This window comes from Carlito syrichta, unplaced genomic scaffold (genome assembly GCF_000164805.1).
Source record: "Carlito syrichta isolate Samal-C Ts95f unplaced genomic scaffold, Tarsius_syrichta-2.0.1 Scaffold307152, whole genome shotgun sequence".
In the NCBI taxonomy this organism is placed as follows: Eukaryota; Metazoa; Chordata; class Mammalia; order Primates; family Tarsiidae; genus Carlito; species Carlito syrichta.
Window position 1 is genome coordinate 9065 of NW_007251248.1, and position 16650 is coordinate 25714.

The following is a 16650-nucleotide window of genomic DNA, read 5'->3' on the forward strand; positions in this document are numbered from 1 at the left end:
GATCCAGGTGCCCCTCTACCCCCCAGGCTGCTTAGAGGAGACCTCCTGGCCTTACATGCCCACAGGGACGCTTGTAGTCATGCAGAGGGGACAAGCTGGGGATGCAGTTCAGGATCCTTCGCTCACCTGGGCTCCTGAGACTCCCGCTGGACGCCAAAACCCTGGCCAGCAGGGCTCAAACCTGGAAGCCTGGTTATTGGCCAGGAAGTGGCATGAATGGGTCCTCATTTTGGGAGACCCCTCGGGCCAGTCATCAGTCCAAGAGCCCCAGCCTGGAAGCTCTTTTAGTTGTCCTCGGGATGCTCTCCTCTGCCTTGTTTTTCCTTTTTAAAATTATTTTTTAAATGGACACATTGTAATTGACATCGATGAGGGAATCTTGATGTCCTGACACATGTCCATGTTGTATAATGATCTGATCAGCACCGCTGACATGCTTTTATAACTTCCCTGTGGTGAGAACATTTACCAGCCTCTCTTCTAGCTATTCTGTGATGTCCAATGTTTTCCCGTGAACTGCCAACCACCAACTGTGTAATGAGCTTATTCCTCCTCATTGTAACTTTGTACCTGTTGGCCAATCTCCATCCTCCCCTGCCTTATTTTTTCACCCGAATCTCATTTCAGTCCCCAGAACCCAACCTGTTCTAGGAAGCATAAGTAAAATGGCCTATAACTAAATCCTGGTTCTGTACTTTCCAGCCGGGTGACCTTGGGAAGCTTTCTTGACCCCTCTGAGCCTCTATTTCCTGGCGGGCAAGTTGGGAATGGCAGTATCACCTACTAGCATGAATAAGGGGGCTGTGAGGGCTGTGGGGAGTGACCGTGGTCATGCAGTTCCATTGGGCCTAGTCTGTGGCAGGAGCTGAGAACCTCCCAGAAAGGCCTGGGGGAGAAGGTGGGCAGGCTGAGGGGTGGGGGAATCTGGCTAGATTCGGGGAGGGTCTGAGAACCGACACAGGGAGGGCTCACTCAAGATCAAGCCGCCCTGACTCTTACGTGCTGACTGCTCCCCAGATCAAGCGCCCTCAACCCAGCAAGACGCTAAGAGGCCACCACAAGACCCTGAGCTCAGGTGCCCGGGGACAGAGGAGGCGGGGTAGGGGGCTGGGAGAACTCTGGGAGAACAGTGGGACCCAAGAGGAGCACATCTTGCTCACAAGCACCCCAATTCCTTGGGTGGGGCCAGCAAGGAGAAGGCCCCCACGCCACAGCAGCCGCTGCCCACAGACCCCAAGCAGCTGAAGCAGATGAGGAAAGCAGAGAAGGCCGAGAGAGAGTTCCGGAAGAAGTTCAAGGTGTGGAGTCCTGGGAAGGGTGGGTCCAGGGCCGCTCAGATCCCACCTTCCCAAAGGAGTGGTACCCGGGGTGAGAGCACGAGAAAAGCCCCACCATCCCGCCCGCAGTTCGAAGGGGAGATCGTGGTTCACACGAAGATGATGATCGACCCCAATGCCAAGACTCGGCGTGGGGGCGGAAAGCACCTGGGCATCCGGCGCGGTGAGATCCTGGAGGTGATCGAGTTCACCAGCAAGGAGGAGATGCTGTGCCGGGACCCCAAGGGCAAGTGTGAGTGACCGGCCCACAGCCCGGGAGGCCGCGGAGCCCGGGCCAAGGACCCACCATGCCTGCTCTCTCCACAGATGGCTATGTGCCCAGAATCGCTCTGCTGCCCCTGTGAGTGCCGGCCTGACCACGGGGCAGTGGGTGGAGGCTAACCGGCCAGGGCACCCCTGCTGACACACTGTTTTCTCTGCCAGGGAGACGGAGGTGTATGACGACGTGGGCTTCTGGGGTACGTAGACATGGTGGGCTGGGGACTCCCTGGGGGCTGCTGGCCATGGCGCTCCTGGGGAGGGGTGAACGGTGGTCCCGCTTCCTTGGCAGATCCTCTGGAGAGTGAACCACTCCCCCGGGGACGGTAAGGCCCGCAGCTGAGGGGCCCAGGCCTGCCCATCAGCCCAGAACACACTAGCTCAGGAATCCTGGATCCCAGCGCGGCCGAGTCCTGGAACTGCCCGGGCTCCTGCCTGGCCACATAAAGCCCCTCTGCGAAACGATCCCTGCCTCCGGTCTTTTCTTTCCCTCCTGATTGGCACACACAGTGGAGCAAAGTTACGGGAACCCTGATCAAATCCAAGGGCGTGTCTGTGAGGTCACTGCCCCACCATGTTCTCACCCCTCAGGGATAAAGTGAGGCAGGACACTGAGGCCAGAAGCAGCTGGCAAGCCAGGTGGGACTCAAGTGACCAGACTCTCTCTGGTCAGTGGCTGCAGGGCCCGCCGCACCATGACCCTTCACACCCAGGACGACTTGCAGGAGCCAGGCTCCCGCAGGCTGCACGGCCGTCTAGCCCCAGGGGATCTAGGAGAGCACTGGGGCGAGGGGGCCACCACGACTCTGAAAGAGCCTAGGTAACAAATTCGTCCTGAACACCTACGGGACTAACACCAGGAAGCTGGTCCACTGCTTGATCTGTATTAGCAAGAAAGAAGCCCCCGGAAAGGGGCCTGGCACGGGGGCTGTGCCCCACAAGAGGGAAATGGCACGGCTCTCCGGAGAGCTCCCAACAGCCAAACACTCCAGTGGCAGCACTAGGGGAATCCAAGACCACTCAGAGGGTGCTTCCGTAGGGCAGTGTTCCCACCTGGGCCCCCAGACAAGCAAGACAGGGATAAGAGCCCTGGTGGTTGCTGCTGAGGGAGGCTGGAGGCCTGAGTGGCTCCAGCTCCACACACCTTGGGTGGTCGCCCCAACACACGCACAAGCAAGCCGCTTTCAGGAACTGGTATTTATTATCAAAGTCATATTCGACGTCAACAAGATGCCACAACTACAAAAAAAATTGCGCACATTGCAATCTCAATGCCAACAGTCAAATGGAATCCCAGTCATTAAAAAAGTAATTCAAAGTACCCCAAAAAGCAACTGAGTTTTTAAACATCTTTATACATCCGGCCCACAAATTAGGATGGCTAACAAGAAGTACAAATTCAGAGGCCTGGTACGGATGTCGAGCAAAGGCAACCGCTCAGGCATTCCTGTCGATTCGAACATCAATCTCCCGGCCACTCAGCTTCATGCCGTTCATCATCCGGCAGGCTCGCTCCGCCACCTCCGGCGACTCAAACTTCACCACGCCGCAGCCCTTGGACTTCCCGTTCTCCATCTTGATGTCGGCATACAGCACGTGGCCTGGCACAGGGCGGGAACGAGAAACCACACTCGTCAGGCAAGACCAGAGCTCAGCCCAGATCACCTGCTGGATTCCGGGGACAGAGTCAGAGACCCTCATGCCTGGAGCACAAATGCCCAGGGCAGAATGGTGGGAGCAGCTGCAGGCCCGGCCACACGGCCATTCTCCTGCGAGCAGGACACCAGTCTGAGGCACTTCAGGAAAAGCTTTCCAGGTGGACTGAACTGCAGGCCGAGGTGCTCTTGCAAGTTCAAACAAGAAGGGTCTGTGTCAAGCCAACTTTATAGACAAATTCTAGAGGCTTCATTTTCGAGACACCGCCAGCCCTGGGTACAGGGCCATTGCCGATCCATGTGATGTGTCTGTACTGTCCAAATGTAAGCCAGGTAATACTTAGCAAGTGGGTTACACTTACTGGTTCAAGTACCCGTTAAACATCCAGGTATGTGTCAACACCATGGAAAGACATCAGGTCTACAGGTAAGAGCTCTAGAAACCAGGGTTCTGCTCCAAGTGTCCAGGACACCACAGGGCAGCCAGTGCCAGGGGCCCACAATGCCAGAGGCACTCCCTCTGCCTAGAAGGGCCAACATCGGGGATGGGGCTTCCCTGAGAGGAAAGTTCCGAAGAGCTCAAGGGAAATTCCCCAGAAGGTAGGCTTGCTGGTGACAGCTCATGCCAGAATGTTTCAGGGGAGGTGCAGCCTCTGTAGCTCAGGTGCAGGGACAGGAAGGAGATGGAGGAAGAGGATGGGACCAAACCCTGGAGAGTTTCAGAGTGTGGACATTCTCTCGTAGGCAGAAGGCCCGGTGGAGCATTTAGAGGCAAGGCAAGCAGATGATCCCATCTGACTCAGGAACATCTAGCTACGTGTGCTAGCTGAGGAGTGGGGAGGACAAAAACGGGATGAGAAGGCAGCTGTGACGCAACAGCGTGCCCAGGAGAACCAGAAGAGTGGCAATGGTGAAACTGGAGCCACTGCTGAAACAGGAAGTGAGAGAACACTGAGGAAGCCCTGAGGCTGTGGCTACCCAGCCCTCTCGCTCAGGGCCCACACTGACCGGGTGGTGGGGAGAGTGGTGGGGGTTACCCTGGAGGGCAGGGAAAGACAATTTCCCTTCCCTTCGGCCACAGAGGGGTCTTCCAGAAGGGTGGGCTGGTGTGCCAGGAAGCCACCACCAGACTCCAGCCTCACCCACAGACAAGCTGCTGTGTGCCCAGACGCCGCAGAGCATCCCTGTGGCACCTGCGGGGTCAGCGAGAGTTCTGAGGCACTGAGTCAGCTGTGCAGTAAGGGAAAGCAACCTGTCTGAGGTGTATTTACCTAGCAGGTGACTGTGCCTGATTCACTTGTGAAATGGGGGAAACAATACTATCGCCTTTCAAAGACTCCAAAAAGGAAGGAAAAAAGCAAGCTAGGAGTGAAAACAAGAACACAGATGAAAAGCCCACTGGACAAATGACAGGACACTCAACAACCGGCTTGCGTATCTGCATAGGCAGCAAAACGGCAAGGCCCATTAGTCTCTGGAGCCACCAGGAGGGGATCGAAGACGAGAAGGGAAGCTTCGCCGATGACTCAGCAGCACCACCAACAGGACATGACACACAGAAGCACTCAGAATGCCTTTCTCCGACACTCACCACATTCGTTGAACTTGTCCTTCAGCATCTTCCATGTAAAATCAAACGGAAGCTGAGGGGAAAAAAGAGGAAGACTGATGTGCAAGTCAGCCAGACCCCAAAGCACAGACCTCCCAGCTGGCTCTGGGGGGGTGACATCAGAATTTCTCATTACACAGAAGCTGCCTGCCCTTCAGATGGAGAGGACTGGACAGGGCACAAAACAATCTATGTGGGACAAGGTTGTGAAGTGGCCCAGTCAGCTCTCTCCCTGGGCTCTGCCTGTCTGTGAGAGCATCGTGCAGAGTGAGACGCTCAGGGCCTGTGGGGTGTGGCCCACAGAAGCACCCAACAGTGGCTCCAGATGTGCTCGCCATGCAACTCAGCTCCCCTCTGGAGGGCATCACCTGACTTCCCCCACCAGCCCCACCCCCTTCTCGCCTCACACAGTAACATCCAGACGTTCCTGAAGAGCCACTTACATTTCTCACAAATATCTGGCAGGCCTTCCTGGCCACCCCAGGAGCATGGCCTCCAGCTCCACCAAAGGAACCTGCGAAGCTTCCTCCAAAGTTGCCACGCTCCATCTCAATGGCGCGGTCAAAGCTGGCACCGCCACCGCCGCCCATGGCCAGGCCCATGCGCTCAATGCCAGCGCCCAGGGCCGGGCCCATGGCGGGGCCCATGCGCTCCAGGCTGTTAGCGCCCATGCGCTCCAGGCCCATCCGCTCCAGACTGTTGGCGCCCATGCGCTCCAGGCCCATCCGCTCCAGGTTGTTGGCGCCCATGCGCTCCAGGCCGGTGGCCATGCGATCCATAACAGGGCCCATGCGCTCCAGGCCAGCTCCCATACCCGCGGGCACCATGCGCTCCATGCTCAGGCCCATGCGCTCAATGGCAGGGCCCATGCGCTCCACACCAGAGCCCATGCGCTCAATGGTTTGGCCCACGCGGTCGATGGGGGCGGCCATGCGCTCCAGGCCGAAGCCCATGCCGGCGCCCATGCGCTCCACACCGGAGCCGATGCGCTCCATGGTCTGGCCCATGCGCTCGATGCTGGAGGCCATGTGGTCAAGGCCCAATGGGCCCATGCGCTCGATGCCGGAGCCCATGCGCTCCACGGAGCCCATGCGGTCCATGACCAGGCCCATGCGCTCAATCTCAGAGCCCACGCGATCCATGCCATGGCCCAGGCCTGCGCCCATGCGCTCCATGCCGGCACCCCCAATGCGGTCAATGCCAGGGCCCATTCTCTCGATCCCGGGGACACTGCCTCCACCTCCACCTGAAAGAGAGACACAGAACACAGGTGGGTGTCAGGGACACATGTGTGTGGGCACATACAGTGCCAGCCCTGGGTACGTCAATTCATAAGAAGAGATCAGGAACTAGCCCCAAAATAATTTACCATTACGACACTCCCAAATGTTGACAACTGTTAAAGCTGGAGAGTGGGTCTATGAGTCCTCACATCATTCTTCCTACTCTGCCACGGCTGACATTTCCATCATCAAACTTAAAAAAGAAAACCCCACCTGCATGGGGATCAGCTTTGTGACAAGCTTAACTATGGACAATAACTCCTGAGACCTCTGAGCTTTCCCCATAACAGAAATGCTTGTGGGGGCAGGGGGGGTATGGAAACCCCCTACCCAGAGGGCCACCCAGTGTAATAGACTAAGACAGGAGTTAATGCAGAGACAGCTCAGTCACTCCCAACTTCTATCCTCTCCTAACTGTCCCCCAAGATGCTCTGCTGGTAGCTGGTCTGACTGCGTTTCCCTAGCATGTCCAGGGCACAGAGCAGCAATGGTACAGCCTGTAATTGAGTAGAAGAAAAGAAAACAAACCCAAGCCCCAGCACAGAGCCTCTGTGCACAAAGGGACCCAGCTGGCCATTTCTGGGGAACTTACTGTCAGGGAAACTGCCAACTGACTTGTGTCTGATTTGCTGGTTTTGGAAGGAAGGAAGGTGTCAACGGCACTGCAGAATGGGCTCTGGAAGAGGCCTGGGGTCATTCTGGCAGTACACGGGGACCCCTGTCTGTGGTGCTTGCAACTCTGGACAGGGAGGGTCTGGCCCCACCATCAAGGCCACCACCCGTCACATTTCCGAGCTGAGCTCAAGGCTCCTCCTTCAGGCCTTGCCATCACTACCTGCCTCTGAGAGTGGGCGGTCCAGCCCAGAACCAGCCCCTGACTGACCCATACAGCCCAGGTCAAAATACAAATTCAGGAAGAAGAAACTCAGCAGTTTTTCGAACTGCCTCTATAACTGACCAAGGCCAAGTCATTCCACTTCTCTGTGCCTGGGTCCTTAGCTGCACAGCAGCACATCAAGTAGCAAAAACCAAGCCCAACTTTAAGACAATTAGACTTTCAGAGAAGAAAGGTTTCAGAAACTGTCTGACTTCTCACATTATAACAGGAAAAGGTAAGGAGCCAAACGAGGGTGGGGAACCTGCTCAATAGTCTGAGAAACAAGGTGACTCCCAATGCCAACAGCAGCAGAGAATCAGGAAGAAATGGTGTCTGTGTGGCGCTCTAATCCAGATTTCCATCACGGAAATCTTCACCAGGGGAGATGCCAGGAAAATGCTAAGACACCCAGAGTCTTGAGGAAAACCGGGCTGAAAAAGCACACTTAGTTCTAAGTACCCAAAAAGCTGTACTAATGGAAGAATATGTACTAATGAAAGAATGTGTACAGCCTTCATCACTGGGCAGTGGGACTTCAGATCACATGGACCTTCTTCCTAATCTTGGAATTGAGTCGTGTATTTTAGTAGCATGTTACATACTAGGTAGAGTACGTTCAGCCCTATGATCTGGTTCAAGGAGAAAATATGAATATACAGAGTATGGAAATATAGCCCCCAAAATTCCACAGGTATTATAATAATGACAACAGGTGACAGTTAGTAGCACTTCTGAAGTATTCTTTCATATACATCAGCCCATTTACTCTTCACCACAACCCTGAGGTAGGTACTATTACATCCCCATCTCACAAATGAGCAGTATGAGAAACAGAGAGGTTCAATGCCTTGCCAAATGACACACAGCTAGGAAGAGGCAGAGCTGGTCCCACCCGGCAGTCTGTGTCAGAGCCACGATTTTCACCACTATGCTCTCTGCTCCCCGGCAGTAACAGCCTCTTCTAAGAAGCAAAACATCAAACTAAGCGTTTCCTACCTCCTCCCTGCTTTGCAATGATCTCTCCTCTCTTCAGTGCATTACTTAGGATTTCTAAGGAAATCAGGAAGAAAAAAAAATTAGCCAAATTTCTCTATGGCAATAGAAATGTGCTCATTACAGATTCCAGAGTAAAAAGACTACGAATAAAAACAAGAGGGAAAGGGGAAGGGGTTTGAGAAACACACACACAGAGACAAGATCATTTTATAGGAATCTAGGAGTCCTTGGTGAGTCACGATGCCAGGACCCATGTAGCTCCAGAGTCTGAGGCCCAGTCTGTGGGGTCACCTGCGAATGCGCCCAGCAGAGCTAGGAGCCGTGTGCACGTGATCGGAACTCAGAGTCACAGCAAGAATGAGGCCATCAGCCCTTGCTCAGTGGCAGTTATCTAAAGCTGATCCAGACCCTGGGACTGAGGATTCCCTGTCTCACCTGAGCCAGAGATTAAGGTCTCTCTCAGGGACTTCCCCCTGAAGCCTGCATTCAGTCACCCAGAGCCACTCAGCTCTCTTGTCATCACACAGCAAGACAACACTGCAGCACAAGGAATGACACATCACTACTGAGCTCAGGTGGTGATACCGCCCATCCTAGCATGTCAACCCTTCCTGAAATGAGTTGGGTTGGTTGGGTAGGTGACAGACCAAGCTTCAGGAAAATAAACAAGCCCTCTCACATACGCACACACGCTCAACCCTGCTGCTCACTCGCCCACAGCCCCTCCCACTCTCAGAGTTTATCCAGAGCTATCCCTAGTGCTACCTTCTCGAGTTTCTGGTCCAAATTTTGTTAAGTAGAAGTCTTCTGTACCTACCACCTTCTCTGGTCCTAGGGTATATACTCAGCAACTTGAACACTGGCCACAAGCACATTTCCTATTATGACCATAACCACTAAGTGATGAAAACCTACCCCACAGCTGTTTCAGCCCTCCAGGAAAGGAAGAGGCAGGAAAGTACACCAGGAAGCCACAGACTCCAGTCCATAGTCAAGTACAGACGGTATTCTTCTGTTTCATCTGAGATCAGATCCTGCTAGGTACACCTGAGCTAGCTGGTTTCCCTGCAAAAGCTGTCAACCAATACACTCTGATGGGACAAGAAAGCCAGATTCTTGTCGTGCCCAGGTACCTCACGTCTCTACACTTGACACTGGCGGCTGCTCTACTGGCAGCACACCCACCACCTATGCCAAGCCTGCCCTAGCCAGCCCCCCACAGCTCCTCCTCCTGTAGCTCCAGTGTTCTGAGCACAGAGCATCTCCACTCGCTCCCTCACCAGGCCACTTCACGTGGCACAGCTCTGTCCTTAGCATCTTAGTACGTATTGAGTCCTCAGTTGCACCATGTCCTTCAAGATCAAGGATCATAGACTGTCCATATCCCTGAAGCACCAAGTACAGCGTTTGTACTACTGCCCTGACACGAGAAGAGGCGCTGAGCAGGGAGGCACTGTAGAAAGCAGCACCCCAAGATCCAGCTCTCACATGAACAACGCAGAAAATAAGAGATCAAGAATTAAGCCTGGGAAATCAGCACAGGCAACCACTCCGAAAACCCAACTTCATTATTTTGTTTGGGACAAAGATCATTTTACTAATGTGGGTGTGATCATAAGTGACAGCAGGGAATTCTAGGACAAAGAAACTCCACAGGGCCAATCAGAAAGAAGGTGCCAAGGCAGCAGGAGATACCCAGTCCTGCAGACCACGTTCCTACCCAGGTCCAAACAGGAAGAAGTTCCTGTTGCTGCATGAAGTGACCACACAGGCACAAAGCCCACACCTACCTCTCGTGCACCACTGCAGGGACCAGGATGAGGCACTGGTCGCAGGCTGAGAGCAAGGAAAAGCTCCCGTGGGAGACATGTCACATGCCATCTATCTCTGCTACATGCATGCACAAATTGGTGTGTGCAGCCAAATGACAATAAGTTTTCAATTATTTTAAAAAATAACTGAGTCAGGCACAGAAGCTCACATCTGTAATCCCAGCACATTGGGAGGCAGAGGTGAAAGAACTACTGAGTCCACAGGTTTGAGACCAGCCTGAGCAACAGGGCAAGACCTTGTCCCTACAATAAATCAAAAAATTAGCTGAGCATGGAGGCGCATGCCTGTGGTTCCAGCTACTTGGAAGGATGAAGCAGAAGTATTACCTGAGCCCAGCAGGTCGAGGCTGCGGTGGCTGCGAGTGTGCCACTACACTCCAGCCTAAGCAACAGAATGTGACTCCAACTCAAAAGACAAAACAAAACAAAAAACAATACCCCCCCACCATTCCAAGATACAAAATGAAGCCAGTCATGGCAGCAGGAAGCTTCTAACCAACCTAGTCACAGACAGATATGAACTCATACCCCAAACACTAAAGCCTTAGAACCAATAAAGCAAGTCACAGGCAGTCAGAGCAAGTAGGTCTAGAACAAAGTAAGTCTTCCCTAGCAGCCTGTAAGATGCAAGAAAGTCATGCAAGTTACCCAACTATGGTCAGGAAGAAAGAGAAAAGGCTCTGCCAAACAGACCACTCTGTGGGAAACAGATTCCAGTAGTCCCTGATCCTCAGAAAGGACACAGAGACGCAGGGGGTCTATGAATGCTGCTCCACTGATGAGCCGAAGGACAAATCTAGGGCTTTCATACATCCTAAGAACACAGCAAAAAAGAAACTGGACATCAGCAGCTTAAAATCTTCACTCCCCCCACCCCTAGGCCTCCATGAAGCCACGGCTGGAGTACAGAAGCTCTCTGAGGAGGTTACCAAGTAGCCTTAAATCTACACAGAATGAGAAGCAAACCAAGGCTGGGGGAGAGAAGATGTGTCCATGCCCCAAACTGCCTTCAAGTGAAGCAACTTTAGGGCCCAAGAAAGGCCAATCTCCTCACTCCATACTAATGACGGAGAATTAAGCAGACAGTCTCAGTAACATCTCAACACAGAAATATGACATCCATGGAAGAGTCAAGAAGAAACTGCTGTGTCATCTAACCAAAACTGAAAAGAGAATTCCTCTGCATCTAGACAGGTCCACGTGCTCGAGTGTTAGAAAACCTCCCAATTCATCCAGATCTCTTTCAGAGGCAAGAGCAGGCAAGGACTCCATCCTGTCAACTTCACTTAACATGACAGCGCCCTGGAGCAAGGAGATCAAACAGGGCCTTGAAAACAACTTGGGCTGGAAGATCAGCAGGGTCAGGTAAACGCAGCCATTTTCACCTCCACAGCCTATAAGAGTTGCATGCCAATTTTTAAAAAGAAGCCATTTCCAGACTTTGCCTAGGAAGGAACCCCAACATTGGGGTCATTATCAGGCAAACATCAAGAAAGCCTGTACACTCCAGGAACCAAAACCCACTCACATGTGGCCCTGGGGCCTTCTTACGCCTCTCTCTGCCAAGGAGCTCTCCAAAGACATTTCCATCTCATTTCTGGCAAAGTCTCCGTCAAAACCTCCACCCCATGCCATGCTCCATCTCTGTGGGAAAGAAATACCCAAGACTTTTCCAGGAATACCACTGCCACAGACATGAGAAACAAAACTATAGCCACCACCAAGTCAGCATGTTTAATTCTTCTCTAAGAAACCACTCCTTTTTCCTGATCCCCCCCCCCCTTTTTTTTTTTTTGAGTTGGAGTCTCACTCTGTCGCCCAGACTGGAGTGCAGTGGCTGCTCCTGGCCACCGCAGCCTCGACCTGCTGGGGTCTGGCGATCCTTCCGCCTCAGCCTTCTGAGTAGCTGGAATTACAGGTACGCGCAACCATGCCCAGCTGGTTTTTTTTAATTTTATTGTAGAGATGCGGTCTCGCCAAGTTGCCCAGGCGGGTCTCGAACCCACGGGCTCAGGCAATCCACTCACCTCAGCCTCCTAAGGTGCAGGATTACAGGCCGAGCCACCGAACCCGGCTATTCCTGATTTCTTAACAAGGAAAATCGCTGCAAGTGAATCTCTGAAAACATTCTACCTACCTTCTATCCATCAAGAAGGACTAATATACAATTTCTACTATTGTCACACAATGGGTACACCAGCGGGCGGGTCACCTTCAGTGCAGGTTAAACCAAAGACAGGCCATGAAGAGCAGGTCCCACCTAGCAGGTTATCAACACTTGCCCTGCACCAAAAGCCATGTGTATGTGACTTCACTGACAACTCACAAACCACTGTTACCCTCCACCACCACTGCCCCTCTATAAAGAAATGGAGGCTCAGATCATGTAGTAACCTGACCAAGGCCACAAGCCTGGTAGAAGGTGCACTCAAGGCTGGGACTTAAATCTAATGCAAAAGCCCAAGCTCTAATGCAGAAGTGTACCCAGAGAAGCATGCCTGTGTGTGAAGGCTTCTCCACTGACAACTGGAGTAGCTTGGAATGGCTTCATCTGTATGATGGGATTTGGCAACAACAGTATCATTTTTTTTTTGAACTTTTTTTTTTGAGTTGGAGTCTCACTCCGTCGCCCAGGCTGGAGTGCAGTGGCACGCTCACATCCACCCCAGCATCAACCTGCTGGGCTTCAGCCATTCCTCCGCCTCAGCCCTCCAAGCAGCCAGAACCACAGGCATGCACTATCATGCCTGGCTAATTTTTGATTTACTGTAGAGACAAGGTCTCACCAAGTTGCCTGGGATGGTCTTGAACCCGTGGGCTCAGGCAGTCCACTCACCTCAGCTTCCCAAAGTGCTGGGATTACAAGCTGAGCCACCGAGTCTGGTCAACTTTATCATTTTTTACAATGTCTTTGGAAAACAGAACTCAGCCAGGCACGGTGGCTCATATCTGTAACCCTAGCACTTTGGGAGGCTAAAGCAGGACAACTGCTTGAGACCAGGAGTTCAAGACCAGCCTGAACAACAGAGCAAGACCTCACATCTACCAAAAAAACAAAAACAAAAAAAATTAACTGGGCATGGTTATGGGTGCCTGTAGTCCCAGCTATTCAGGAAGCCGATGCAGGATAGCTTGAGCCCAGAAGCTGGAGGCTGTGGTGAGCCATTAACATGGCACTTCACTCCAGCCCGGGCAAGAGTGACTCAAAAATAAGAAATAAAATAAAAACCAAGCTCTTAGCTTCTATGGGGAAAGGCCCACCACAACAATTGCCTGTTAAGAAAGCCTTTCATGACTCCTATCCCCAGTTACTTCTTTCCTGTACATCCAGCTCAGCAAGACTTAAATGTGCATCACATGTTGCCTCTCTCCCACACCGCGGGGTCCTTGAACAATGTAGCTCTATTAATTTCACTCCTTAGAAATATCAGGCCTGGCCAGGCTCGGTGGTTCAGCCCGTAATCCCAGCACTTTGGGAGGCCGAGGTGAGTAGACTGCCTGAGCCCACGGGTTCAAGACCACCCCAGGCAACTTGGTGAGAACTCGTCTCTACAATAAATCAAAATTAGCCAGGTGTAGTAGCTGCATGCCTGTAGTTCTAATTACATGAAGGCTGAGGTGGAAGGATCGTCTGAAGCCAGCAGGTCGAGGCTGCGGTCGCCGTGAGCGTGCCACTGCACTCCAACCTGGGTGACAGAAATTGTATGTTAGTCCTTCTTGATGGATAGTAAAAAATAAAAAAGAAATATCAGGCCAAATAGTTGACATGTAACGGACACCTTTTGGTACACAACTATAAGAATGTTTACATGCAGCCATTCAGTGAAAGTGAGCAACTCGGTTAGAGATGTGGGGCAGGCAAAACACTAGGAACTAACACGGACTCTGGCCATGAGAGCTTAATGAAGCCCACGAATTGCTGGAAATGCATCTGACTCGTGGAAGTCTCAGGGTAGTGAGCAGGGGGCACTCCCTCTGCTCCTAGGGAAGGTAAACACAGTCCAGAAACAGCTTTGCTGCTCCCTTAATCTCCCGTAAGCCTGTGAAGACGGTGGCACCTCTACTCTTCAGACGGGAAAGCCGCATGCAGGGATTAACATGCTGGCAAAAGCCTCAGAACTCATCCTCCCAACTGTAAACAGGGCCTCCAGAGTCTGGGGAACATGGTGCAAACTCCAAATGTAAAAAGGAGAGAATTTCCAATGTCAAATATTGCCTCAAACCCATCTCTGACTTTAATAATCTTTTGATTTAAAATCTGTATGGCTACTCTATCAAGAGTAGATCTATACTGACAGATGGGCCCTGAGAATCTGATTTATTATCAGTCTAAAGTTAACATCTGTGACCACAATGAATACATTGTATTCATTAACTTAACTTTTTTTTTTTTTTTTGAGTTGGAGTCTCACTCTGTCGCCCAGACTGGAGTGTAGTGGCCGCTCCCGGCCACCGCAGCCTCGACCTGCTGGGCTCCGGCGATCCTTCCGTCTCAGCCTTCCAAGTAGCCGGAATTACAGGTGCACGCTACCACGCCCGGCTGATTTTTTGATTTATTGTAGAGATGAGGTCTCGCTGCCCAGGCGGGTCTCAAACCCGCGGGCTCAGGCAATCCACTCACCTCAGCCTCCCAAAGGCGCGGGATTACAGGCTGAGGCACCGAGCCCGGCCATTAACTTAACATTTAAATGAAATCCAAAACATCTTTATTAATTCTTTTTCCAATGCAATTTAAACTTTCCTTGGATCTAGTACCCGAGGGGGCTCTGGAATTCCTTTTGCCCAAACCTCAGGACATTAATCAAGTGTGAGGAAGTCCCTGCTCTCTACTGCAGAGGATGAGTAAAGGACTCTGAATGTCTCTAAGAAGAGAACACAGCCTAGGAACACAACCTCAAAGAGAATCGCACTTTGAACTTTCTGTCACCAGGCTTAGAATCTTGACTGTTGATTACACCTGTCACTTTACCAAGGACTTTATCACATGGCTCAGCATAACTCTTAGGCCCGCCTGTCCCAGTTTTCATCTACTTCTAAACTGCACCACTCCGATCCTCACTTTAACACCCAAATTTCCTTTCTAATGACTAATCTGTTTTGAGTAACATTTTATCAAGACAGAGTTCTCAAAATCCCATGCACACACAAACTACAGAGAAGCCTGGACGCACACTGGAAACACAGACCATTGTGTCTCCGTTATTAATGTTGATGACCTCCCTACATCTTTTTACCATCTTCTAGAACATGACACCCAGGAAAAAGGCAACAAACACCCTAACCCTGCTCCTTGTGTTCTGGAAAAAAACACTGTCTGTTCATCAGGGACTGCCCCTTTCAAGCTTGACAGTTAATGTTCACCCTTGTAAGGTTCTTTCTTGCTCTGCCTGATTTTCATATCATATGTTACTGCAGACCAGCAAAGAAACATTTAAACCCAAATCATGAATGACTTCCCATTCCAGGAAAAGTCTCTGTGTATAAAGCAGCAGTTTTCCTGAAGGTGGGTGATCAAAGAGTCAAGCCCCACACACAGGATTTCAAAAGGAAAGACTTCCAGTTTCTCATGCACACAGTATAGCCCCTCTGGTGCCCCAGGGTGAACGCTGTGCTGGAGGCAATTCTAAAAGGCAGGATCGCCACAGGACAAAGGGCTAGGCTCTGGAGCCAGATGGCCTGGGTCACATCCAGGCACTACTACCATTTACCAGTCACGTGACCTTGGGCAAGTCACTTGCTGCGCCTCAGTTCCCGAAGAAATAGGTATAACAGTACCTACAACATCATGTGGTTCTCACAAGGACTAAATAAAATAACACTGTTATTATGGCAATTAACATCATCATTATATATGTTAAGAGGTTAGGAAAGCTGTAGAACTTAGATGATAATAAACCAGAATTTTCACTATGTAAATGCTAAATTAAGGGAGTCTGTGTTGGTCGATGTGGTGGCTCACACCTGTAATCCCAGCACTTTGGGATCCTGAAGGAGGACTGCTTAAGCCCAGGAGTTCAAGATAAGCCTAGGCAACAGAGTGAGACCTCATCTCAACAAAAATAAATAAATAAATAAATAAGCTGGGTGTGGTAATGTGCTCCTATAGTCCCAGCTACTTCAGAGGCTGAGGTGGAAGGACTGCCTGAGCCCAGGAGGTCAAAGCTGCAGTGACCTTTGATTGTGCCACTGCACTCCAGCCTGGGCAACAGAGTGACACCCAGACTCAAAAAACAAAATAAAAATATAGGCGCCTATGGCATTAGCCTCTGTCAACACTTCAAAGCTGGGGCAGCACATCAGGAACTACCCAATTCAGCACGTCTAGAGAGACACGGACTTGACTGAACACTCCAAAGACTCTCTTATACTTGGAGACCAGTTTTAAGTGTGCAAAACATAACTACAAATCGTGCATCTTTTTTTCTTTTTTGAGTTGGAGTCTCACTCTGTCATCCAGACTGGAGTGCAGTGGCCGCTCCCGGTCACCGTAGCCTCGACCTGCTGGGCTCCGGCAATCCTTCCGCCTCAGCCTTCCAAGCAGCCAGAACTACAGGCTACCACGCCCGGCTAATTTTTCATTTATTGTGGAGATGAGGTCTCGCCAAGTTGCCTAGGCAGGTCTCGAACCTGCGGGCTCAAACAATCCACTCACCTCAGCCTCCCAAAGTGCTGGGATTACAGGTTGAGCCACCGAGCCCGGCTGTGCATGTTTTTTTTGTTTTTTTTTTTTTGAGTTGGAGTCTCACTCTTGTCGCGCAGACTGGAGTGCAGTGGCCGCTCCCGGCCACCGCAGCCTCTGCTGG

At 51.6% G+C, this 16650-nt stretch overlaps 2 protein-coding genes across 6 annotated transcripts in view; one reads left to right on the plus strand and one right to left on the minus strand.

The window, feature by feature from the left end:
• The window catches only part of PRAM1 (PML-RARA regulated adaptor molecule 1), a gene marked incomplete at its 5' end in the record, with an annotated part of 9849 nt that extends 7924 nt beyond the window's left edge, over positions 1-1925 (plus strand). Inside the window, 6 exons of the mRNA XM_021715474.1 lie at positions 1018-1075; positions 1190-1298; positions 1407-1569; positions 1644-1677; positions 1761-1795; positions 1888-1925. Coding sequence (XP_021571149.1) covers positions 1018-1075; positions 1190-1298; positions 1407-1569; positions 1644-1677; positions 1761-1795; positions 1888-1925 — 437 coding nt within the window. The remainder of the gene's footprint in view (positions 1-1017; positions 1076-1189; positions 1299-1406; positions 1570-1643; positions 1678-1760; positions 1796-1887) is intronic.
• Positions 1926-2777: 852 nt separating this feature from the next.
• HNRNPM (heterogeneous nuclear ribonucleoprotein M) overlaps positions 2778-16650 on the minus strand; it is a 54196-nt gene continuing 40323 nt past the window's right edge. For 3 of the 5 annotated variants that reach the window (XM_021715478.1, XM_021715477.1, XM_021715479.1), the window contains 2 exons: positions 8016-8069; positions 4900-6105 (listed from right to left, as the gene is read on the minus strand). In XM_021715478.1, coding sequence (XP_021571153.1) covers positions 4979-6105; positions 8016-8069 — 1181 coding nt within the window. In that variant the 3' untranslated portion in view covers positions 4900-4978. The other 2 variants (XM_021715480.1, XM_021715481.1) reach the window with 2 other exon arrangements.